This window comes from Pseudorca crassidens, chromosome 6, assembly GCF_039906515.1.
Source record: "Pseudorca crassidens isolate mPseCra1 chromosome 6, mPseCra1.hap1, whole genome shotgun sequence".
Taxonomy (NCBI): Eukaryota; Metazoa; Chordata; class Mammalia; order Artiodactyla; family Delphinidae; genus Pseudorca; species Pseudorca crassidens.
This window is the reverse complement of record NC_090301.1, coordinates 93,960,744-93,986,472: the sequence shown is the minus strand read 5'-3', so window position 1 is coordinate 93,986,472 and position 25,729 is coordinate 93,960,744. Positions and strand designations below refer to the sequence as shown.

At 40.0% G+C, this 25,729-nt stretch overlaps 1 protein-coding gene across 3 annotated transcripts in view; it reads left to right on the top strand.

Annotated features, from left to right (window-relative positions):
* Positions 1 to 22,699: 22,699 nt before the first annotated feature.
* Positions 22,700 to 25,729, top strand: part of RAB3GAP1 (RAB3 GTPase activating protein catalytic subunit 1) — a 124,409-nt gene continuing 121,379 nt past the window's right edge. For all 3 annotated transcript variants that reach the window (XM_067742099.1, XM_067742098.1, XM_067742097.1), the window contains exons 1-2: positions 22,700 to 22,772; positions 22,875 to 22,930. In XM_067742099.1, coding sequence (XP_067598200.1) covers positions 22,755 to 22,772; positions 22,875 to 22,930 — 74 coding nt within the window. In that variant the 5' untranslated portion in view covers positions 22,700 to 22,754. The remainder of the gene's footprint in view (positions 22,773 to 22,874; positions 22,931 to 25,729) is intronic.

Below are 25,729 nucleotides of genomic sequence, written 5' to 3'. Positions count from 1 at the left end.
GTTTCATCTTCCTTTTTTATTCCCAAAACAAAATTCATGTGAAATACTGAGAAAGAGCTTTGGCCATCTTTTCTTATTTGATGACAAGATAAATAGGTAGCAAACAGAATTAGGAAACTGCAATTCTGACATGAAAGACTGTTTATTAACCCTCTAATTTTTAAAAGAAATTGTTTACGTCTCCTATCCTAAAAGAGCAGGCTGACATGTAATCTTTAGATAACTGTAAATCATTACTATAAATTGTTTTTGATAATTGACAATGCTTTCTGCAATAATTAGTAACATTTGGGGGGTAGGGAGCTGTATACTCAAGAATTATTTGACATTCCCAGGAAGTACCAAAAGAGTAAGTATTTAAACAAGTAAAACAAAGGACCAATATCATAAGAATAATAGATAGCAACCTCTAACATCTGTACATCACTTTGCAACTTCGAAGTCCCTTTTGTGACCACGCATGTGCGTTTCATATATATATACATTATATATATATATCTTATATATATACAGCATTTAATATATATTCACTATATATTTATATATATATAAAGAATTATATATATATAGCAATCTATATGTCTAGGTTTGCAAATGACTTTGTAAGTAACAATGGCAGAGACCCCCTTCCTTGGGTGCTGACTAACCACTTATACTCACGCGTGATGCCTGAGGAGCTCAGACAGAACCTCCGCATGTCTACAGAGGGTTAACATCAAGACTCTCACACAGGTCCACATCTCTCACAGCCAGCATCAGAGGGGTGAAGCCATGTTGGTTTGGGAAATTTATATCTAGGAACTCTTCAGATGCCTTTATTTTTATTTACTTATTTTTTAACATCTTTATTGGAGTATAATTGCTTTACAATGGTGTGTTAGCTTCCGCTTTTCAGATGTCTTTAAAAACATGAAACTTTATTTCTGTTATGTCTTTACTGCATGTCTCTTAATACTAATCTTTGCATTTTCATTGTTTGGCCAAATTCTCAACTTTAAGTCATTCTTCCTCAATATCTTGAGAGGGAGCTGATTAACTGAAAGAACACAGGCCCGAGAGACAGACAGATCTCTGTTTGAACTTGAACTCCTTAAATTGGTTATTTAACCTCCCTGACAGGGTTATATCAAGGACAGTCTGTTAAAAGTTGATCAAATCACCCTGATGAAATAAGGGACCCCTAGTTAAATAATGAATACTTTTCATCTGGGACATAATCATACTAAAAAATTATTTGGTATTTATCTGAAATTCAAATTTAAATGAGTGTCCTGTATTTTTTTTTTTTTTTGAGTGTCCTGTATTTTTATTTGCAAAATCTTGCAACCCTATACACTGAACTTCAGGGGCTTCAGCTGCAAAGTGGGAATAATAGTGTTTTCCCTGCAGGGTTGTTTTGATGATTGGAGATAGATAGAATATGAAAAGCACTGAGAAGAGTGTTTGCTACATGCACAGTAAATATTTGTGGAATGAATGAATGATTTACAATTACAAGGTAGCTTATTTAACAGTATTTATATAGTCAAATGGATGTGAATATATAGATGTTATATGTTTTTTTAATGAAAGTAAAATTTAATTTGGATAATTCAGAACTGAGAAGCTACTGGAAGGCCAAATTATCCAAATTGTTTATTTTCTAGACCAAAGTAACTCAAGAATTTCCATCTCTATTTCACTTTATGCCACGTCAATACAGTCGGTGTCTCTACCCCAGTTTCTCCAGGGACAGACTGGAGATAATGATACTACCTCAGAGGGGTGCTGTGGGAATTAATCAGTTATTATTTTTTTAATCTCTGAAAAGAAACCACTTCTTATATCAATGTTTATTATTAGTTAGAACTAACATGAAAGTTTTGAGCTGAGAATAGTTTTCCAATAGCACAGTAATTTGAGGATCTGTTGATTAAGCTCTGGATCCAGTTACAGGTACCAGTTTTTTAAAACTTAGAGGCTTATCTTGAGGAGTGAAAAATGTGGTTATGAAAACAGACATTGTCCCACTACTGGGAATATACCCTGAGAAAGCCATAATTCAAAAAAAGCCATGTACCAAAATGTTCATTGCAGCTCTATTTACAATAGCCAGGACGTGGAAGCAACCTAAGTGTCCATCAACAGATGAATGGATAAAGAAGATGTGGCACATATATACAATGGAATATTACTCAGCCATAAAAAGGAATGAAACTGAGTTATTTTTAGTGAGGTGGATGGACCTAGAGACTGTCATACAGAGTGAAGTAAGTCAGAAAGAGAAAAACAAATACCGTATGCTAACACATATATATGGAATCTAAAAAAAAAGAAAATGGTCAGAAGAACCTAGAGGTAAGATGGGAATAAAGATGTAAAGATGCAGACCTACTAGAGAATGGACTTAAGTATACGGGGAGGGGGAAGGGTAAGCTGGAACAAAGTGAGAGAGTGGCATGGACATATATACACTACCAAACATAAAATAGCTAGCTAGTGGGAAGCAGCCACATAGCACAGGGAGATCAGCTCAGTGCTTTGTACCACCTACACAGGTGGGATAGGGAGGGTGTGAGGGAGGGAGATGCAAGAGGGAAGAGATATGGGAACATATGTATATTTATAACTGATTCACTTTGTTATAAAGCAGAAACTGACACACCATTGTAAAGCAATTATACTCTAATAAAAATGTTAAAAATATATATATATATATGGTGATGGAGCTAACAGATTAAAAAAAAGAAAAGAAAACAGACATTGAATGACAGCAACAACTGTTGAAAATACCATTAAAATAAAATTTAGTGTCTTACAAAAATATTTCTAAACCTCAGTTTATGATGTATGGCAATTTTAGACTATCGTTTAGTACAACAAAATAAGTTAGAGTCCTTTGGATTTTGTTGTCTGTTTCCTTGAACTCTAGGTGACCAGAATATCTTTCACTTTTTCTTTATCTGTGTCTCTACCATAAGGGAATAGAAGAAACTTTCCTAGCAGCAATTGATTTTCTTTCAGTTGGAAAGTCATGTGATCTGACATTACCTCTGAAGGTAAATGCCAAGAGTAGCCAGTTGCCATTTACCAGTAATTAATGTCCTTGATTATGCATGTGGTTTTGCAAGTTACTTTGGGAAAGAGTCTCTATGGCCAGAAAATCTAAATAAGAAGATCAATACCCTAAAAAGACAGCATGTAAAAATGTATTCTCTTAGCATTTAAAAATGTATTCTCTTAACTTTAATCACAACTAAATATTATGCAAAGCATAGGCTCTCTGATTCCCTTTTCAAGATAAAGATAATACCTGCAAATGGTCCGAAGGGATCTAAACAGCAATCGTACAAATGGCAATGATGTCAAGGGAACACCTGTGAGCAAGTTGACAGTGGTTCTCCAGGGGTATCCTTGGGAGCACATCATTTCCCAGGGGTGCCACATGACTTCTCCTCGCATCCAGCCGGAAGAAGGTGTAAATAGGCTGCTGCTGTGTTCTTTTATTATTTTGTTTTCCACCCCAAGTGTCCAATTTAATTCTGTTTCTTTCTCATATTTCCTGCCTGAAACTTTCTGGAACTGCATTTGAAAAGAACTTATTTTTCTTTAAAAGGAGTCATACGTAGTCTGTTCCCTTCTCACCCCTCACCCAACCACCTACCCAAAGACAGAAGCAAGCATCAGATTAAATGACCAGCAAGAGCTGAAGTTGTTCAAGGTCATCTTGCCATGAACTTTGTAGAAGTTGCATTTGGGGAGCCTGGATTCCATTGATGGCCAAGAGTTGCCTTTGGACATCACAATTAGCCACATGGACCGCAGTTTGATTTCTGTAATTGCAAAGGGTGATATCTACTCCGTTTTCCAGAAGAAATCCAACAACCTGCAACACCACAGCATTCTAATTTAGCCTTTTTGAGTACCAATAGTGTCTTCTGGGTTGGGTAGAAAACTTATTTAGTGGGGCACAGCTCTGATTCATGATATGAGAAAGGAGAATAAGAGAGGCATAAAAATGAAGGATCGATTTGGTTGCAGGTGACTGCTATTGCCTTTTTTTAAATTTGGGAAACAAAAAATCTCCATGATATGGTTAGTTTGGGGATACCTTTTTTTTTTTTTTTTTTTGCGGTACACGGGCCTCTCACTGTTGTGGCCTCTCCCATTGCGGAGCACAGGCTCCGGACGTGCAGACTCAGCGGCCGTGGCTCACGGGCCCAGCCGCTCCACGGCATGTGGGATCTTCCCGGACCCGGGCACAAGCCCGTGTCCCCTGCATTGGCAGGCGGACTCTCAACCACTGCACCCCCAGGGAAGCCCCGATCTTGTTACTTTTTAACGTGACATGTTGTTTTTAAGATTTAACCTTATACTTATGTGTACCCCTGGTCGTTTGCTTCTAATGGCTGAATGGTATGCATCAGCCATATTCAATGTCTCTTCCCTTGGTGATGGACATCTAAGTTGCCTCCAACTTCCCACTCCACAAACAACACTGTGGTAAATATCCTTGTTCAGGCCTTGTTATGCACTGTGCAAAAGTTTCACGGAGTGAATGGTTTGAGTTCATTTAATTTCACTAAATACTGCTGGGGTTGTTCTCCAGAATGACTGCACCAGTGTACATTTCCACCAGTAGTGCCTGTCTCTTTCCTTAAAGCTCTTCTAAATGAAGCAGACATTTGGCTGATCGCTTCACTTAATCATCATTATCCTAATCATTAACATTGAGTAAGCAGGGTATTTGGAACTTTAAAAAAAGCTGAGGAGCAAATGATACACTCAGAATCAGGCCACAGAAAAATTTAAAACCAATATACGTGTCTATTCCAGCAAACTGCTTTGCAACTTGGATTTATATACTTATTTTTGAAAACAATATTTGCAGTATCATTTCAGTTAAAAGAAAAGCTTTCAGAAACAAAAGATAATTAAAACCTGTCCTTCAATAAAGATGAAAACTGGATAATCAAATAACTAGACTAGAAATACATATTTATATCACCAGCTCGTCTATAAAGTGGAAATAAAACCCCAAAGATATTTTTTCCCAAGCTTATTACCCCTAGCAATGAAATGACAATGCATGTTATGGAATTGTGGCTTAACTCTTAAGGGAGAGCATTTCAAAAGTAGTATCTACCTCAAAAATAAAAACTAAAATTAATGTTTAAACCAACTGCAACTCTAAAGTTATTAAGTCACATCACTACATTACTGGGCAATGTGGTCGTTTATTTGGTAATCTACTGTCTCATACACTCAGCAGTGACTGGAGGAGGAAAATAATGATTGAATTGACATACAGCAGTATCGCTATACACAGGTAGCTCTTTCAATGAGAGTGGACGGACCCACCCTGCTTTTTATTAGTAAGCTCCATTTCCTTTTCTGATCTTCAGTCTGTACATTTCCATCTTAAGTTTTTTCATGAAAAAGCTTTTCTCAATTTTTCTTTTAGGATTGCTTTGATCAACGATTTTTTTAAGCAATAACATTTCATTCCACAGGGATTGCTGGTTTAGCATCTATTGAAGCCCCGTTCTTGTATCTTTAATTGTATGTATGATTAATCTACAATACTTGTAAAACAAAATCTTTATTATACCTTACATATGATTTGGAATCTTATGTAATTAAGACTTAAAGCAATGGGAGTCTCCTTTTATGTTAAGAAAATATAGCCAAGAACACATACAATACTGAGTGGCACAAGAAGGTTTAAACCATGTGAAGTTAACACATATATAGGTGATTAAACTAAAATGAAAGATTGTTGCTGGGTATAATTCAGTGGACATAAGGTTTGTTTGTTTTTTTTTTGCGGTACGCAGACCTGTCACTGCTGCGGCCTCTCCCATTGCGGAGCACAGGCTCCGGACGCGCAGGCTCAGAGGCCATGGCTCATGGGCCCAGCCGCTCCGCGGCATGTGGGATCTTCCCGGACCAGGGCACGAACCCGCGTCCCCTGCATCGGCAGGTGGACTCTCAACCACTGCGCCACCAGGGAAGCCCAACATAAGTGTTTTTATGTACTTTTCTTGTCCTTCCCAGTTTAGCCTACTGGTTTAGAGGCATTTATATAAAGTATTGGTTGGGATTGTTTCAATATCTGAAAAGTCAAAAATAGCTTATTACAACGACTCTAAGGATATAATTATTTGAGATTAGGACACAGTTTCCTCTATCAGTTTACCTGATGTTCCTCCTTTGGGACATCCTTGGGGAGAAAAAAAAAAAAGTTGCAACATTTGGTATTATCCAAAATGTGATGAAAAGTGGAGATTTGGCTTACCTGTGGTATGTTTTGCAGAGGAAGTTGGTACACTGTTGAAGAAACACCAAGCCAAACAGCAGTCAACATCATCCTAATTCATCGTGGCACTGATTTCTGGGACAGCTGTCAACCCACACTTCAACAAGGGATCCATTTAAAAGCAGCATAGATATCGATTTTTTTCTTTGATTATTTTCCAGTGGTTCACAGCTCACAGTACTTGGAAAAAAAGATATTTAAAGCTGGTTCTGCGTGTACAAACCCTTCAGTTAGCTGCAGGGACTGCTTAGTTTACGGCCTGTCACCTGGGCAACCGTCCACTGTGCATTTAGCTTGGAGATTTGAAAGCAGTACAATTTCATTCAAGAAGGAAAACAAGTGTGTACACTCTTCGAAGTTGCTGTTTAGATGTTTAAAAGAGTTCGACCCCTATGGACTTTCACGGTTGGCACAATTGCCATTATCACCTTATCCACTGAGATTTTTTCCAGGAAAGCTGTACCTTTATAATTGCTGTAATGTGCCAAAAGGGCCCCTTTCCAAATCTGAATATGGGTTACAGAGTGAGAATCCTATAGATTACACCCAAAGTCGTTGTATTCTTAGAGTCATGCTTGAGAAAGCACTAGTGAATGGAAATTCTTATGTGAGAACATATTTCTTGTCTAGACTTGTGCTATTTCAGAGCGAAAGCTTCAGTAAATGGACTGGATTTTTGTCTGAGTCATAAATGGTAATAAATCCAGCTGAAAGAGACTTTAAACTGTGGTCTACAAAAACATACTCATGAGGAAGTAGACTCAGGGCACTCCAAAAAATAAGGTCACCTGGCATCCCTGTGCCGCCAAATTCTTTTCCACCACTTACTGAAGGATGCAGGGGTTTCTCTTCTAAAGATGTACTTAACACTACATATATTCAACTGAAAAGGATTTAAATATTTTATCATAACAACAACTAACATTTATTAAATGCTTCCTAGGTTCGTCTTTTACATGAATGATGTCATTGAACCCTCACAACAACTCTATGGAATAGATACTGTAATCACCATCTTTCCCATGTTACAGATGAGGACAATGAGGCTTAGACATTTTAAGCTAACAAATGGTAGAGCCTGGGATTAAATCTAAACAGCCTGGGGCTTCTCTGGTGGCGCAGTGGTTGAGAGTCCGCCTGCCAATGCAGGGGACACGGGTTCGTGCCCCGGTCCGGGAAGATCCCACGTGCCGCGGAGCGGCTGGACTCGTGAGCCATGGCCTCTGAGCCTGCGCGTCCGGAGCCTGTGCTCCGCAACGGGAGAGGCCACAACAGTGAGAGGCCCGTGTACCGCAAAAAAAAAAAAAAATCTAAACAGCCTGACCGCCATGTTGAAATATTCACCACTTTTACTAAGCTAACATGCAACACACACACACACACATTTACACACTCGCTCACACACACTTCTCTGGTGAGTGAACACGACAGGGTAAAAACCACTCAGAGATTGCTAGGTTTCTGTATACTCTTTCATCAACCAATTCAGCCTGACGCAGATTGACACGAATCCAAGTACAAAGCAGTTTGTTACTGCTTTACTTCCTACATCCTACCTTGTTTCTACTCCCAGGAGGAATAGTACTCTCTCTTAGCTTTTATGTCAAGAGAAAGTTACAAGTACTGTAGTTTCCGATGTTTAGCACTTCTGCAGCGTTACCCTTGGGTTCAGGATGGTCTGCAATCCATGAATCTTTCACTTGGTTCCCCAAAGAGTAATCCTCCTCCTGTGTCTCGTTTTGAGAAATAGTCATTCATTCAAATCATGTTTTTTCAAGAAACTCAGGTTTTCAGAAAAGTGATGAGACAAACATGCAAAACTAGGGCAGTATTAGGTGATAAGGCCACCAGAGAGCTGTGTAAAATGCTCTAAGGAAGCGCGGGAGAGGAGTGTCTAACTTTTGGAGATATACCATGTTCAGAATTAGGAGGCTTGATGTTGTAAAGACATAAATTCTTCTAGAAGTGTCACAATCAAAATCATAAAGTTATTTGGGGAGCATTAACAAGCTGATTTTAAAATTTATATGAAAATTTAAAGGGCCCTAAATAATGAAGATACTCATAAAGGGGAATAAGGTGCTATTTGAATGGAATAGCAGAGAGATCCCATAAACACACCCATACATACATGGTATACACACTTGGTATGCAACCGGGGTAGCATTGCAAATAGTGGGAAAAACATGATCTGTTCAATAATGTGGAGCCAATGCGGTACCCATATGGGAAAAATAGATCTTCTCCTCACACTATATGCAGAAATAAATTCCATTACTTCAAGAGCTATATGTGAAAGGTAATACTAAAATGCTTTTAAAGGGACTTCCCTAGCGGTCCAGTGGTTAAGGCTCCACACTTCCACTGCAGGGAGCGTGGGCTTGATCCCTGGTCGGGGAGCTAACATCCTACATGCCCCGTGGTGCGGCCAAAATAAAATAAAATAAAAATACTTCCAGAATAGATTATAGTAGAATATCTTCATGAGCTCAAACTAGGGCAAGATTTCTTTTTTGGGGCGGGGGGAGAAGATTTCTTAAAAAAGACACAAAGTACAGTAACCATAAAGTAAAGTATTGAAATTTTGACTACATTAAAAGTAAGAACTTCTGTTCATAGAAAGACACCATTAAATGAGTGTGACAGGCACAGATGTGCCACTCAGAGCCCCCTTCAAGAAATGACTTGCTGCCCAGCTGCAAGTAGTGTGGTTTGATGACCGCCTCCAGCTATTAGCTTAGTCACGTTTGCCTAGCTGTGGAGCCAAGGTCATGCTAATCTTGAGGTGGTCCCCAGGCAAAAACTGACCAGTGATAGTCAAGGTCACTCTCCTCTTGGGGAGGTCCCTGGCCAATGACTAACTGAACTCGGCAGTGGTACAAGGGGCTTGTCATTTCTGCCCAACGGAACACTCATATAATGGAATATTTCTGTCCCAGTGCTCCCCGTGGGCTGGCAGAGACTCTCTGAGGTTGGAATTTTTGTCTGATGGCAATCCCTGCCCAACCTTACCTCCTCCCTTGTCCTTCACAGGTGTTACTCCTCAGTAAAATCTTTTTCACTTTCAATTCCAGCTCAGTGTCTGCTTTGCAGAGCACCAATTTGCCAAAGCTAACAGGCAAGTCACAGAGTGGGAGAGATATTTGCTGCCTATATAAACAATATTGGGGTCATGCATAGAATATATAAATAAATTCTAGATGTCAATAAATGACAGCCCTATAAAAATAATTTTAAAACTCAATTTTCCACTTTCACACACACACAAAGGATATCCAAATGGCCAATAAGCAAACAAAAAAGTGCTTAACCTAAACAGCAATAGGGAACTGCCAATTAAGATCACAGTGGAGGGCTTCTCTGGTGGCGCAGCGGTTGAGCGTCCACCTACTGAAGCAGGGGACACAGTTCGTGCCCCGGTCCGGGAAAATCCCACATGCCGTGGAACAGCTAGGCCCGTGAGCCATGGCCGCTGAGCCTGCGCGTCTGGAGCCTGTGTTCTGCAACGGGAGAGACCACAACAATGAGAGGACCACATTCTGCAAAAAAAAAAAAAAAATTATCACAGTGAAATACTCCGTACACCCATTGGAATTGCAAAAATTTTGTAAATCTGAAAATTCCAAGTGTTGGTGTGGATAAAGAGCAATGAGGATTCTCATAAACTGCTGGTGGGAATATAATTTGCTAAACCACTTTGAAACACCAGCATTATCTAGTAATGTTGATAACACTCTTATCCCATAACCTAGCAAATCCACTCCTAGTATCTCTCACAAATATATACCAGGGCACAAGTACAGGAATATTTACAGCAGTATTACTCACCAAAACCTGAAAACAATCTAAATGCCCATAAGTAGTTGAAGAGATAAATAAATTGTGTTATATTCATATGAAGGAATACCACATAGCAATAGAATAAATGAATTACTACTATGCATAGCAGTGTAGATGAATCTCGAAAGCACGATGTTGAACAAAAGAAGTAAAATACACGCAGAAAAATAGAATGATTCTATTTAAGGCAGGCAGCACTAAAATATATTGTTTATGGATAGAATTTTATTACAGGTAATAAAACCACAAAGATTAACAAGGAAATCACCCCACAAAAGTCAGGATAATACTTGTGTCTATAGTGAGGTGGGTCTATAATTGATAGGGGGCACATGAATGCTGGAAATATTCCATTTCTATTTCATCTGGTTGATATGTGGATGTTTGATTTATGAAATAGTAAGAAAACTAATGAAATTTTTCTTACAATTACAGAAGATACACAGGAGCTGAGACCTGGCGGATGAGAATGAACAGGTCATACAAGAGCCTGTGGAAGAGCATTCCACAGAGAGGGTGTTGCCAGTGCAAAAGGCTAGGGAAAGGGAAGAACTTGAAGCTCTGTTCAAAAAACTAAATGGAGGTTGTGACTCAAGCACAATTGATTAAAGCAGAAAGTGGTAGTGTATGAGGATTGCATAGCAGGGTAATGCCGGACCATGCAGGTCACAGTGAGGAGTTTGAATTTTATTCCAAGGGCAATATAAAGCCATTGAGTTTTTAAAATTAATTAATTAATTAATTTTTATTTTGGGCTGTGTTGGGTCTTCATTGCTGTGTGCAGGCGTTCCCTAGTTGCAGCAAGCGGGGGGCTACTCTTCGTTGTGGTGCGCAGGCTTCTCACTGCGGTGGCTTCTCTTGTTGTGGAGGACAGGCTTTAGGTGTGCTGGCTTCAGTAGTTGTGGCTCACAGACTTTAAAGTGCAGGCTCAGTGGTTGTGGCGCCCGGGCTTAGTTGCTCTGAGGCATGTGGGATCTTCCCGGACCAGGGCTCGAACCCGTGTCCGCTGCATTGGCAGGCGGATTCTTAACCACTGTGCCACCAGGGAAGCCCCCATTGATGGGTTTTAAACAGGAAACTGGCATGGTCTGCTTTCCTTTTTTTTCAGAAGGTCATTCTGGTTGATGTATGGAAAACGAATTGGAGGATGGATCCACTTCTAGAAATGGTAAAATAGCTCCTGTTGGGATAGGAAGGGATCAAGGAAGACTATTAAATTTGGAGCTTAAGCAAATGTAAAAATGGGATCTCATTTATCAAGATGTAGAGAGTGGGAGAGGAACATTTGGGGCAAAAAAATCAAGAATTGTTTTTTAGACCTACTTAAGTTTGAGATGTTTGTTAATCTTCTAAAAATTGTTATAAGTAAGGCAGCTGGATGCAGAAGTCTGCAGTTCAGGGGCTGCTTTTTGGCTAGGAGATAAAAATTTCAGGGTCATCTACATATAGATGACATAAGATCACGTTTGAAGGTCAATGGTTTGGACCCTTTATTCTTTTCTAATGTAATCATAAAGGCTATACATTTTGGGAACTCCCTAGTGGTCTAGTGGTTAGGACTTGGTGCTTTCACAAAAAAAAAATAAGAAAAAAAGGCTATACATTTCCCTCTAGGCACTGCTTTTGCTGTATCCCACAAATTTTGATATGCTGTATTTTTATTGTCATTCATTTCAAAATATGTTTAAATTTCTCTGATGATGATTTGTTCTTTGATACCTGGCTTTCTTATAAGTGTGTTGTATAATTTCCAAAGAGTTGAGAGTCGTCTATATATGGATGTAAGGTTAAACTACCTGAACGTGTACCTGAAAGAAAAGGAGGGCCCACTCATTCATTCATTCAACATCATATATTGAATGTCTTTTTTTGTGAAAAGCTTTATTCTAAGCACTGGAGAAATGCCAGATAAACAAGATAGTAGGATAAATGAATACATAATCAAGGTATTATACCATCAAATTGTTATAAATGCCATGAAGAAAATTAAAGTGATAGAGACTGATAGTTGTGGGTAAGAGAGTGTTTGTTTTATTAGATTGTATGCTCATGGAAGGTCTCCATTACAGGTAAACATTTGATCTATTACCTGAATGAAGAGAAGCAGCCAGTCCATTGTAGAGTGGGTGGCAGAGCATTCTAGGCAGTGGGAATAGCTGGTACAAATGTCCTAACGTATACATAAATATAACATGTTAAAGTTACAGAAAGAAGGAAGATGGTGAAGGTATTAGAATTGAGATTGGAGAGGTATGTAGGGGCCAGATCTTGAAGGACCTCATAGACATAGTAAGGAGTTTGATTTATTCCAAGTGAAATATAAAACCATCAGAGCATTTTCCTCAAGGGAGTGACAAGGTCTGATTTGGTTTTTATAAAAAATCGTATCAATAGTTCTACAGAGAAAAGATTGTAGGGTGCAGCAGTGGAAGTCAGAGGTGAATGTAAAAGCAGCTGGTGCTTGGTTTACCATAAGTAAACCCAGGGAGTGGAAGCTTTGAAGGCAAAGAATATAACTATAAGAGTGCTCTTGGTTGAAGGACATTCTTATGAGTATATTTTTGTAAAAACTAAGGCAGAGTGAAATAAAAGGCCTTGGGAAATGACTGCTTGCGTGAGGTTTCTATTACTTCTTTGGCACAAAGAAAGCAATTTGGAATAACATTTTTATAGGCTATGATTAAAGATGCTCAGAACCAAACTTCTAATACTTCTATTTCCTCACCACTGGCCACCTCTGATCATGGTTAAATATGGAAAAACTACAGGCTTATTTTTTTCTCTTTCCCACTACGGAGAATCTGGTAGTGTTTGGGAAGACGTACACGTATGGGGCCTATTCCTTTTTTTGTTTTAAATAAATACATTTATTTATTTTTGGCTGCATTGGGTCTTCGTTGCTGTGCAGGGTCTTTCTCTAGTTGTGGCGAGCGGGGGCTACTCTTCATTGTGGTGTGCAGGCTTCTCACTGTGGTGGCTTCTCTGTTGCAGAGCATGGGCTCTAGGTGCATGGGCTTCAGGAACTGTGACACGTGGGCTTGGTACTTGTGGCTCTAGAGCACAGGCTCAGTAGTTGTAGCACACGGGCTTAGTTGCTCCGCGGCATGTGGAATCTTCCCGGACCAGGGCTCGAACCCGTGTGCCCTGCACTGGCAGGCGGATTCTCAACCACTGCACTGCCAGGTAAGTCCAGGCCTATTTACTATTTATTGAATATTTAAGTATTAAGCAGGAAGAAGTTAAGACAGCTGGCCTGTCATCAATTTCTCTCCTATTACTGGGAGTGGAGAGGTCAACATACTCTTAGACAAAGAAAGAAAGTAGATGACCCAGTATTGTAAACATGACAATAACTGAACCTCTTGGAAGATACATGGTTATTTGCTAAGAGGAGCATCCTTGTTCGTGGAATGATCTTTACACGATATCCCTACTTCTTTAGGATTGCTTGTGGTGAATCTATGAATTTAAGGAACATGGCTTCCTGAAAAATGTTACAAAACCATTCAGCTATATGCCCATAAAATGGAAATGTTTCATTACAGAGAGCTTATGTCTTACATGGGAAGAAAGGACCTGGGAGCTCGCCTCAGTTTCTCAGACCTTCCCCTGCTTTGCCTGTTCCTGTTGATTGATTATATTCCTGAAATTATTCATAAAGCTTGATACTGGAAGAGATCTTAGATTTGCATGAGTCTGATTTGACAATATGATCCTTCGTGTTACACACACACACACACACACACACACACACACACACACACATATTCAGCTACTGGATGCAGTTATCTTTGAAACATGCCTTTTGAGTTCCCACCTGTAGGTGACATCAAACACTGATATTTTGAGACAGAAGAGCAGAAAAGTTAAAACAATAAGCAAAGATTCTGGGGACAGCAAGGAGCCCTAGAAGAGGAGTCAGGATTACTGAGCTCTCTTCTTTAATGTTATCTAGCTGTGTGACTTGGGCTTAGTTTTCCTATTTATATATTGAAAGGGTTGTATAATATGATTTCAGAAACCACCTCTGGTTCTAAAAATTTGGGAATCCAAAACAGAAAGTAAGAAAAACAATTTCATTGTATGAGAAAAACCAAGAAATGAGGGACTTCCCTGGTGGCGCAGTGGTTAAGAATACGCCTGCCAATGCAGGGCACACGGGTTCGAGCCCTGGTCCGGGAAGATCCCACATGCCGCGGAGCAACTAAGCCCCTGTGCCACAACTACTGAGTCTGCGAGCCACAACTACTGAGCCCGTGAGCCACAACTACTGAGCCCGCGAGCCACAACTACTGAAGCCCGTGCACCTAGGGCCTGTGCTCCACAGCAAGAGAAGCCACCGTAATGAGAAGCCTGTGCACTGCAACAAAGAGTAGTCCCTGCTCGCCGCAACTAGAGAAAGCCCACGCACACAGCAACAAATACTCAACGCAGCCAGAAGTAAATAAATAAATTAATTAATTAATAAAAACAAACCAAAAAAAACCCAAGAAATGAGAAATAACACTGGGATCAAGCCTCCCTTTGGTGGTCACCGCATTCAAAAGCCTGCCCTCATTGAGCCATATCCTCAGGGCCTTTGTATTCCCAGGTTCTTCTTGCCTCTCAGATCCAATATGTACCCCTCCAATCCACTTTATTCTCCTGTCATTTTGTACTTCTATTATGACAGAGGCAGCCTTGTTTTAGAGTTATTTTAATCTCTCCATCAGATTCTAGTTTCTAGAGGACGAGGAATGTGTTTTAATTATCTTTGTTTCTCCTATTGTGTTTATGTGTTTTACCCATAGCAAGTTTTTGGTGACTATTTCTCGAACTGAATATATGCCCAGAAGAGCGAAAAAACTGAAGAATTTTATGTAGTGGCACATTGCTTACTATAGGCACTTTGCTTACTCAAGTTCTCAGTAGAGCTATGTTTTTTGTTTGTTTGTTTGTTTGTTTTTATTACATTCTGGCGAGGTAGAGAGGAGGAGAAAGAATCTCAGTGAGCAGTAGTAGCAAATGAGATGCTGTAAGGTGGGGGGGACTTGAAAAGGACAACAGTTAAAGTTTTGAATCCAATGTTAGCTATAAGAATGCATTAATGAATAATTGAAAAAATCTGGGCAACCCCAATGTATTGAGTAGGAAAGGATTAAAGGATTTTAAAGTTCTAAAAAGAGCTCTTCTGCTGAGGCAGCAGTGGTTTGGATGTGAGCTACCTCTTCTGCATGTTAAGCACGACCTCTTTGTCCCCTGCAGCACAGTTGTAGAAATAGGTGGAAGCCTCTTCAGGAAGCCCATGAAGGGGGCTGTTAAGGAACACACTTTTCCTAGGAACACTTTCACCCAAATCTCTTCTTTTCCACTTAAAAGGTGGTGGAGGGAGTGGAGGGTTGGGGGGTTGGTGAAGGAAAGGAAGGAAGATAAACTGGGCATCTTGGTGGATGGAGAAGAGAGACAAAGGAGATCACTGAGGTCCAAGGGGCGTAATAGTCTAGAGAAATTTGATAGAGAGAGACCAGGGTTTTCTGTGATGCTGAATGCAGGGGGTGGTGGTATTTTCGTTAACTAAGGTGTTTTGTTTTACAGCCCAGAAAGAGAATGTGAGCAGGGACAACTCCGGTTCTATGAGATGAAGCCAAAAATGACATTCCTTAAAGCCTTGGCAACAAAATATGGTTTAATGTCAGCTTCATCTGGACAGATTTTATAAAAGACACAGAGTCTGGGATGAAAAACAAGTGAAAGATTTGAAATCACTCTTTATAGGGGAAGGATATGAATGGCCAACAAATGCATGTAAAATTGTTTAACCTCACCAGGGATCAAGGAAATGCAGATCAAACCACTTTTTGTTCAGCATGCTGGCAAAATTTTAAAAGATGCCTGATATTAAATGTGTGGGGAAATGACTATTCTTTTACACTCTTAGTGGGTATATAAATTAATAATGCTCTTTTTGGACATTGCAATCTGGTGCTATCTATTACATTTTAAAATGTACATACTCTTTAACCCAGCATTTCCATTTCTCACTATCCACCCTAGAGTAATTCTCACACATGTTCACAAAGATGTAGGTATAATGAATTTTTACCCGAGGTTTTTTTTTTTTTTTTGGAGCTCTTTTATCATGGAAAATTTCAAACATGCAAAGTAAACAGTAGTAGTATAATGAGCCCCCATGCACTTGTCACCCATCTAAGGATGTTATTAATAGCTTAAAGTAGTAAATAGTCTACATGTCAAGTCATGGGAGAAAATTAAATAAAAAGTAGTACATCCATACTTTGAATTTTGGAATGCTTTGCAGCAGTATGAAAAAGGTGGAAAGAGCTTTATATAACTTTCTAAATGGGTTCCAACATATAGCTAAGTAAAAAAAACTGAGTTGCCAAATAACCCACATAGTATGATACTGGTAGGTTGAAGAGGTTCAGAGCACATGCTCAGGAGCCAGCCCTACCACTTAGGAAGTGTGTGACTTGGGCAAGTTACCTGTTCTCTTTCTGCTTCAGTTTCCTCATCTGTAAAGTAAGGATGAATGAAAATAATAGTATCTACCTCATAGGGTAATTGTGAGAATGTTTGGCATGCATTAAGTACTAGACATTCTTACTTGTACAAAAAATTGATCAAAAGAAGGTAAAACTCTGTATTTTATATATACAAATATTTATGTAAAAGCATAGGAAAGATTCTGAAATTATTCACACTTAACTGGTATTAGTGATTTTATCTTGGGGGTATGGGAATTGAGAGGACGGTCAAGGAGGCCATTTGTTTTATGTATATCATTTGACCTTTTTACTATGAGAAGACATTCCTATTACTTGTATAATGCTTAGACAAATTAAACAATTCCCAGGCTCTACCTTTGGAGATAAATAGTGATTTAAATATTTCTTACTTGGAAGTATATTGCAGTATATAGATGGGCAAAAGCAAAGAGCAGGGATAAATGGAAGATATAAGATTCACTGCAGCAGAACTGCAGAAGCAGTTGAGATGGAAATTAGTCCATCTAGTCTCATTATAAACTAGACTGAAGTGGACGGTGAAAGGGATTTGAGGAGCAGATCTGAAGAGCACATAAGCACACATTTGGAGATATTATTAATGTAAATGTAGTTAGTGGGACTTACTAATATTTTGCATTTATTCATCATCTGTGGCTAGAATAGTTCTTATCCCTCACAAGGAAAGACTGGAGATTAAATAAGAATATGCCTGTGTAAAATATGGTAATGGTCCATATATACCCAACACCCGTAGAAGAATATGCTTATTCTGTAAACTTGTACATAATTCTTATGATTCTTTTTTTTTTTTTTTTTTTTTTTGTGGTACACAGGCCTCTCACTGTTGTGGCCTCTCCCGTTGTGGAGCACAGGCTCCGGACACGCAGGCTCAGCGGCCATGGCTCACGGGCCCAGCCGCTCCGCGGCATGTGGGATCTTCCCGGACCAGGGCACGAACCCGTGTCCCCTGAATCGGCAGGAGGACTCTCAACCACTGCACCACCAGGGAAGCCCTCTTATGATTCTTTTTAATTAATTCTTTTGTTTTCCACATTCTGAGTTCAAAAATACATTAACCTTAAAATATTTTAAATAGAAAAACATTAACTTGGGCAAACTAAATCAACCTGGCAACAGGTAGTGTCCTTGCTGGATCTACCAGATGAGAAGTTAAGTTACAACTTTAGGAATTAGAACTAGCTGTTCTTGACTTATTATCATCTAGAAGGACTTCAATTAATTTATACTTGAAACTTCCTAAAGGCAGGCACCTTGTTTTTAAGTTTTCATTTCCCATTTTCTAAAACAGCACCAGGCACCTAACAGCTGCTTTTAACAGGTGTTTATTGAATGAAGGAAGGAGTGAATGAATGGTGAGTGAAGGAAGGTTTAAATCACTTCTCCTGAAATTCTCTGGAGATTCCTGCCTTGGAGAGTGTACCTCTTTCTAGTTCAAGAAATAGTGGACTACTTATTTAGGATATATGATATTGCGTGTGTGTGTTCAGAAAGGTCACTTGATTATTTTCCCACTACTAATTTTACAAAGAGCTTTAAGAAGTGGATAATCATCATGCATCCCTTTCTAAATCATATTATAGTTCTTCATGTCTTATCTCAGACTGTGGACACCTTGAGGGCAGGGATTATTATTCTTTGAATCACTCCTTACAATTGACCATGACATGCCATGACAGTGGCTACTTGATAAATATTATTGAATTAATGAATGAATAAATGCTGACAATTTTCATAACTTTGATTTAGAGAATTTCTCATATTCTGTTCTCATATTGTGTCTTCCTCTTCCAGCTGTACCTTCTATTGCAACTGGTCTCACAGCTGTATTGTTGAAAATTCCTGATTCTCTTTGCACTCAGGGCATCAAGGCAGGTGAGGATGGTGTAATCCCACAGCTGTTGCTTCTCTCACTAAGACCTAATTAAACTGTGATGCCCCTACATTCCTCTGGGGACTAAGCCTAGGGTGACTTTTCCAGGCTTCTAATATCTTAAATTGCCTATGCGTCAAAATTCTCCCCGGGGCCATTATTGGTAACACCTTGAAATAAGTGAAAGTTAAGCCAGAGAGGGAGTACACTTGCATGGAAAAGCCCTTGCCTTTGGACTTGTAGCAAAATAGCTCTTAATACTGAAGAAACAAAATCTTTTCTGCTTTGTGAACCAGTGAAAATCTAATAAAAGCGTGTCTCTCCAGAGTACTTTACATTATTAGCATCCTGGCTTCACACTTCACTTTAACAAATAACTTATTTTAAAAGTTTCTCCAGGGAGGAGATAAGGAACCAAAAATATCTTGGAAGAAAACTTTACCTAGCAACCTGATCAGGCTGTTTCATACAGTTTCTGAAATTTAACCTCATGCAGCAAAGTGTTTGTGGCTTTTTTAGTTTCTGATTTTGGTATGTACAGAAACTTCTTCATGGTTAAGCAAGCAGGGAAAAAGAGTAGTGCCTTACACGTGAGTAGCACTTTATGGCTTTCATTATATAAAGCATTCATTATAATTGCTACTATCATAATTGATCACTTACTACAGGACATTGTGCTAACCATTCTACATATGTACAGAGAACTTAATCTTTGCCACAGTCCTATGCGGTAAAGGAGTATTACAAATCCTATTTTACTAATGAAGAAACTGAGGTTTAGAGGAGTTATGTAATTTGCCCAATGTCATATAGTTAGTAAATGGCTGAACCTGGATTTGTTTGACCTTAAAACCTGCAAACTTATTTCACTTGGAGAGAACCTTAAAAAGTTTTACGTGAACAGCTCTTTTCCTTTCATACGTACCACTGTCCCAATGTCTATGTCTGTCTCCAGCTTTTTCCTCCCTTCTTTCCGTTCTCAAGAAAAGCCAACCTCACAACATATCCTTTCCCTCCTGCTACATGTGCTCCGAATTCCTGGTACCACCTTGCTCCACAACTCCAGGCAGCGCTGTCCACAAGGTGCTTTCTGTGGGTGGCACCTCCTGAAGCAAGACTTCAGCATGCCATGTGAATGCTGCCCCCTGGGGTTGTGTGACTGCCAGCTCTGTGGATTTCCTGCCTCTCACTTTATGAAGAACTTCAGTCTTGCATCTCCCCTCCATCATCAATCTCTCTCTCATGCTCCTAGATTATTCGAATCAGCATACAAACATAGCCACTATCCTCTACCTTAAAGACAAACAAAACCCAAGAAACAACACCAACAATCACCCTTGACCTTATATTCCTCTTTCACCTGCTTTATCAACAGCAATCAATATATTTTTAAAAAATATTTACTTATCTATTTATTTGGCTGCGCCTGGTCTTTAGTTGCAGCATGCGAGCTCTTAGTTGCAGCATGCGGGATCTAGTTCCCTGACCAGGGATCAAACCTGCGACCCCTGCATTGGGAGCACAGAGTCTTAACCACTGGACCACCAGAGAAGTCCTAGCAGCAGTCAATATTTACCATCCCGAAACATTCTCCTTTCTCGAGTTCTATGCCATTACTCTTTCCGTGTTTTCCTATTTCTCTACCCACTCCTTTCCTCTCTCACTATATACTTTCCTTTATCCATTCTCTAAATACAAAATTTCTTCAAGCTTTTTATGAGGCTCCTCTTCTTCTTTCTATATTCTCTTAAGTCTTCTCATCTGTTCTTGTGATTTAAAATACTCCCAAGTGCATATCTTTACCCCAGATCTTGCCTCTGAGTTCTATTCTTACTCCCAATGTTCTCCTTTACAGCTCCCCTTGAATATCTTACAAGCATGTCAAACTTAACGCTTCCCAAACCAAACTCTAACTTTCTTGCTCCTTCCCATCTTCATCTCAGAAAATGGCATCATCCTCACACAGTTGCTTAGGCCAGAATCTTGCAAAATATCTTTGATTCCTACCTTTCCCTTATCCCTGCATTTAATCCATCATCAAGTCCTGTCTATTGTTTCTCCAAAATACATATCAAATCAGTTTACCTTGTCTGCTGACCCCCCTAGTCAAAGCCTCCACACCGTCTCTCTTTGGATGCTTTAATAGTCACGAGCTGTTCCTATTTCTTCTTTTGTCCCCCTCCCCAATCCGTTCCTGTAGCATCCAGATTTTTGCAAAATGTAAATTGGATCACAATACTCTCTTGCTTAAAACATTTTAGTGAGGTCCATTGTGCTTCACATAAGGGCCATACAGAAGGCCCTATACGGTCTGGCACATGCCTACCTCTCCAACTTCATTGCAACCACTGTGCTCTAAGTGTCCTCTTTCAGTTCACTAGACAGATCAGACTTTCCTACGTTTAAGCCTCTGGATATGCTATTCTCTGTCCTTAAAAGTCTTCCCTGCCCCCAACCTGGCTGCCTCCACCTTATCCTTCAGCTGGCCCCCAAGATTCTTCTTGTGAAGGTCACCAATGACCTCCACGTTGCTAACAGTGATACTGATACATGTAGCATCTCCTCTTTCTGTTTGTGCAGTAATTTCCAGTTTCCCTACTTGATTTTGAGTTCCTTGAAATCAGGGATTGTATCTGCCGTATGTCTTCATTTCCCTGCCGTCTACCATAATGGTTGGCTTATAGTAGGTATTTAATAAATGCTTATAAATGAATGAAGGTGGAAGTTCAGACCTCTTGGGAAAGATTGCTGCAGTAGTAACCCCCAACTCCCACTAGTGTAGTGAACAGAAACTAGAAAGAATATTAAGAGACAGGGATTCAAGTCTTGGCACTGGCAATAATTATCAAATTCTTCTGACCTAATTTAACTCATCTGCATCATCTACATCACTAAATTTTTGATATCTCTTGCTCTTAAGATTAAAAATTTTAATTGCTAAAGCTGTATTTCTGAGTCCTCTACCCACGAATCCCTTCTTGTGAGTTGCAGAAAATCAATAAATGAGATTTAATTTTTAAAAAACTTTAAAAAACTTTATTTTTTAAATTTATTTATTTTTTGCTGCATTGGGTCTTTGTTGCCATGCATGGGCTTTCCCTAGTTGTGGCGAGCGGGGGATACTCTTTGTTGAGGTGCATGGGCTTCTCATTGGGGTGGCTTCTCTTCTTGAACTGCATGGGCTCTAGGACTGCAGGCTTCAGTAGTTGTGGCACACGGGCTCAGTACTTGTGGCTTGTGGGCTCTAGAGTGCAGGCTCAGTAGTTGTGGCGCATGGGCTTAGTTGCTCCATGGCACGTGGGATCTTCCCGGACCAGGGATCAAACCCGTGTCCCCTGCATTGGCAGGCGGATTCTTAACCACTGCACCACCAGGGAAGCCCTTTAAAAAACTTTTAAAAAGCTTTTAATTACGAAAAATTTCAGGCCTAACAGAAGTAGGGGATAGTATAAATACCCAGGTAACCATCAGCAGCTTAAACAATGATCCACTCATGGCTAATCTTGTTTTATTTCTAGCTCTATCCACTCCTCCCTCCTCTCATTTTGAAACAAATCCTGGACATGGTATGATTTCCTCTGTAAATATTTCAGAATGTATGAGATATAATTACTAAATGCTAGCTGGCACTCCTTCTGTTCCTCAGTGACTTAAAAAGTGTTGTGTTCATTGCACAGCATGTTGCTCTTCTCAGAAACCAGATAAATAGCATAATGATTTTATTTGATGACTTACCCAAACTAAACTCTCTGAGGGGTAGGGGTAAGGGAGGGTGGATATTATGGCATCTAGCTCAGTGCCTTGCAATCAATCAACAGAGGTGGAAAGAAAAACAGAAACACAAGCGATGTGTTTTAGGTTTTTTAATACACTGGTACCCACATGGGTCTAGGGCCTTGTCTTACCTCTTTGCTTCTGTTCCTTTCCTGAATTCATTGCTCTACAGGAAAATTTTAAATTGTATTAAATCAGCCAAAGAACGGGGACTTGAGGGCAGAGTAAATTCTTCCTCCTCAGGAACAAAAAACATTAAAAAAGAAAAATCAAATGATTTCAACCTGAGATTTTTCCCAGCGGGACTCCGAGGGCGGGGCTGCGCGGAGGCCCCGCCCTTCCCCTCCCCGCCTCCGCCAGCTCTCTGCTCTCCTCCCCGCCGCCGCCCCCCGCCCTCTGGCTCTTCTTCCCGGCAGCCCTAGCGCCCGCTTCGGCGCTCTTCAAGATGGCGGCCGACAGTGAGGTGAGGTGTTTACTCCCTCCGTATCCCTATCTCTGTATAAGTTTGCTCCTCCGTGTCAGCGCCCCGGAGCTCAATCTCTTTCTTTCCTTTCACTTCCCACAGCCCGAGTCCGAGGTATTTGAGATCACGGACTTCACCACTGCCTCGGAATGGGAAAGGTGAGTCGTTATCATTGGTTACCAGCACTTTGGGACCCGGCGTCTCCCCCCGCTACTCCCCCAGCATAGACTCCCCCAACCCAGACGCCACTTCTGCGGGAATAGTAAGACCCGTGGGTGTCCGGGTCTCCGCCTCCTCGCTGCTGTGGTCGGCCGCAAGCCTCTTCTGCGTCTCGCGTCTGACCAGCCCCGGCCCGCCCACATCAGCCAAACCCCGGAGGAGTTTAGTTTTCTCCGCTCTCCGGCCACTCTCCTTAGACCTTTGGTTCTCCAGAAACAGTTCCCAGGCTACCGCTGCCGTTCCTGCGTTCCTTTCCGTGTACGTCATTTTGTTATAGTGAGCAATAAACTTCGCAGGTGCTTTTTTCATCTTGCCGTGTACGTCCTTTTTAGGAGGAGGCCTTTCTTCAGAGTCCTGGTGGTTGTCCGTCTGCCACTCCCACCAGCTCCATCTTGTCTTTTAGAATAACCTTTTGAAATAGTCCGCGTCTGGCTTGGGAACGCTTTGATTCGAGTTGTTCCATTTCAGTGGGTAATGGGCCCAGGCTTCCGGTGCCATTAAACTCCCAGTTGAAACAGCTACGTGAAACTGTAGGATCGCTGGAATTAGTTGAAGGCCAAGTTTGGGGAGGAGTGATAGCTTGGATCCAGGTGTTATCAGTTTGATGTCCCAGAGGCCCTTCAGGTTTTCTGAGTGTTGAGGTCAGTAGTTAGCTTGTTGGAACATTTTATAATCTTTCTGGTTGGGAGAGGAAATCCATCTGGATGTGAATGTCATGTCATTAAACGGCATAGAAGAGATCCCTGCTGGGCTACTTGTTTGACCTGTTGTCCCTTCCCCCGCCCCCCCCCCCAAAAAGTCGGTAAGACACAAGCACAGTGGCAAGGCTTTATTGAGCAAGTACTGTGTGTTCAGAACTATACTAACAGAGAAGAACAAAGCCAAAACAAAACTCTTTTTCCATGTGTTAAAAAAACAAAACAGCAAATAGTTAAATTACTTTAAGGATGCTATTGCTGTGGATTATAATTGTTGGAGGTATTTTCATAGAAAAGATAGGAAATGTGCTGGGCCTGGAAAGTGGAAAGTAATTGGTTAAATACGAGAAGGCCCTGACGTGAACAGAGACAGGTGAAAACCTTTGGGATTTAATGAAATGTCTTTACTGGAGTGAAGGCTGTTTGTTGAAGGGAAGTAAACAAGATTATTAAGGAGGATAGGACCAGGTTATAGATAGCTTCCAAAGCTAAGTAAAGGAATCTAAATTTGGTGCTTTAAGACCAGTGATTCTCAAACTTCAGTGTGCGTCAGAATCATAGTTGATGATTCTGTATGCCTGAGATTCAAAAATTTGCATTTCTAACAAGCTCCCAGGTGATGCTGCTGCTACTGCTGGTCAGGAGACCACACTTTAGAACATTAAAGAGCAGTAGTGAGGGACCCTTGATTTTAAAGTGGCAAAGTGATATGAGAGTGGTTTGAGGAGATGAGGTAAAATGAAGTTACTTTGATTAGGTTGTTGATTTGGAGACTGAAGAGAGAGGCTAGGAGGGAAGATTGTTAGACATTTCAAAGAAGTCGATGATAGGCTTGATGAAATGTACAAGTAGAAAAAAAAAACCGTGGAAATGCAGTTTCTTGCCTGAGAGAATGAAGATACGAAAGTGGCAAAGTGAGAAGAATCCAGTTTTAGACCTGTTGAATTTGAAATAATAACTTAATGTCTTAAAGGTAGTTAGAAAATGTAATTTGAATCTTGGAGAGTGGGATGAGGAAACAAGAGTATTTAATGGAAAAATGATTACTTTCCACTAGCTAAATATTTAAAGTATCCTGAAGTGGACTGTTAAATCCTTTAGCTCCTTATTTGGAAGTAATTGTTAACACAGCTTTGAAAACTACCACAAAGTAGGAACTTTGAGTTTTGACTTTTAAGCTCTTGTTTCTAGAGTAAAACCAGTGTTTTACAGTTTGTGGGAAAATGTTAAGACTTTGGAGTCTTTTAAACCTTGAGTTTAATGTTTGAATGAAATTTCTTGTCAGTATGTTATGAGCCATATGGACAGTTTATTGAGAGAAGCCAATAACTCTTTTTATCCCTTGTCAATTGAAAAAATACTGAGTACCCATGTGTCAGGCACAGTGCAGGGCATTAGGGATGTGGTGGTCAGTGAAAGCATATGGTTCCTGCTCTTGCTGAACGTACAGACTAATGGAATAGATAGATATGAATCAAATAATAGTACAGGAGCCTGTAATTACAATTGAAATACTGAGAAGAGAAAGAAACCTGGTCTTTTAAGAGCATATAACAAAAAAACGTAATACAGAATGAGAAGTAAGAGGAAGTGACTCTTCAGGTGAGATCTGGAGAGCTTTCAGGGATAAAGTTATTACATTTTTCTAATCAAATATCAATAGTTACAGGATAGAGTCCTATTTTGGTTTGTTTTAGTACTGATAGGATTCATACAATGAATATTTTAAGATGTTCCTTCTTTTACCGTGAAAGCTGTATTATTTTAAATTATTTTTATTATAATACATCATTATAAAATAAAAAAGAAAAATCACCTGTAATCCTACCAGCAGGAGATAGCTACGGTTAATATTTTGAGAAAATTCCTTGTAATCTGTGTGTTGTAAACTTTTTGTGTTAAACTGTATTAATATTTATTTCTAAAATCATTTTTTAAAATTTATTTATTTTTGGCTGCGTTGGGTCTTCGTTGCTATGCGTGGGCTTTCTCTAGTTGTGGCGAGCAGGGGCTACTCTTTGTCGTGACATGCGGGCTTCT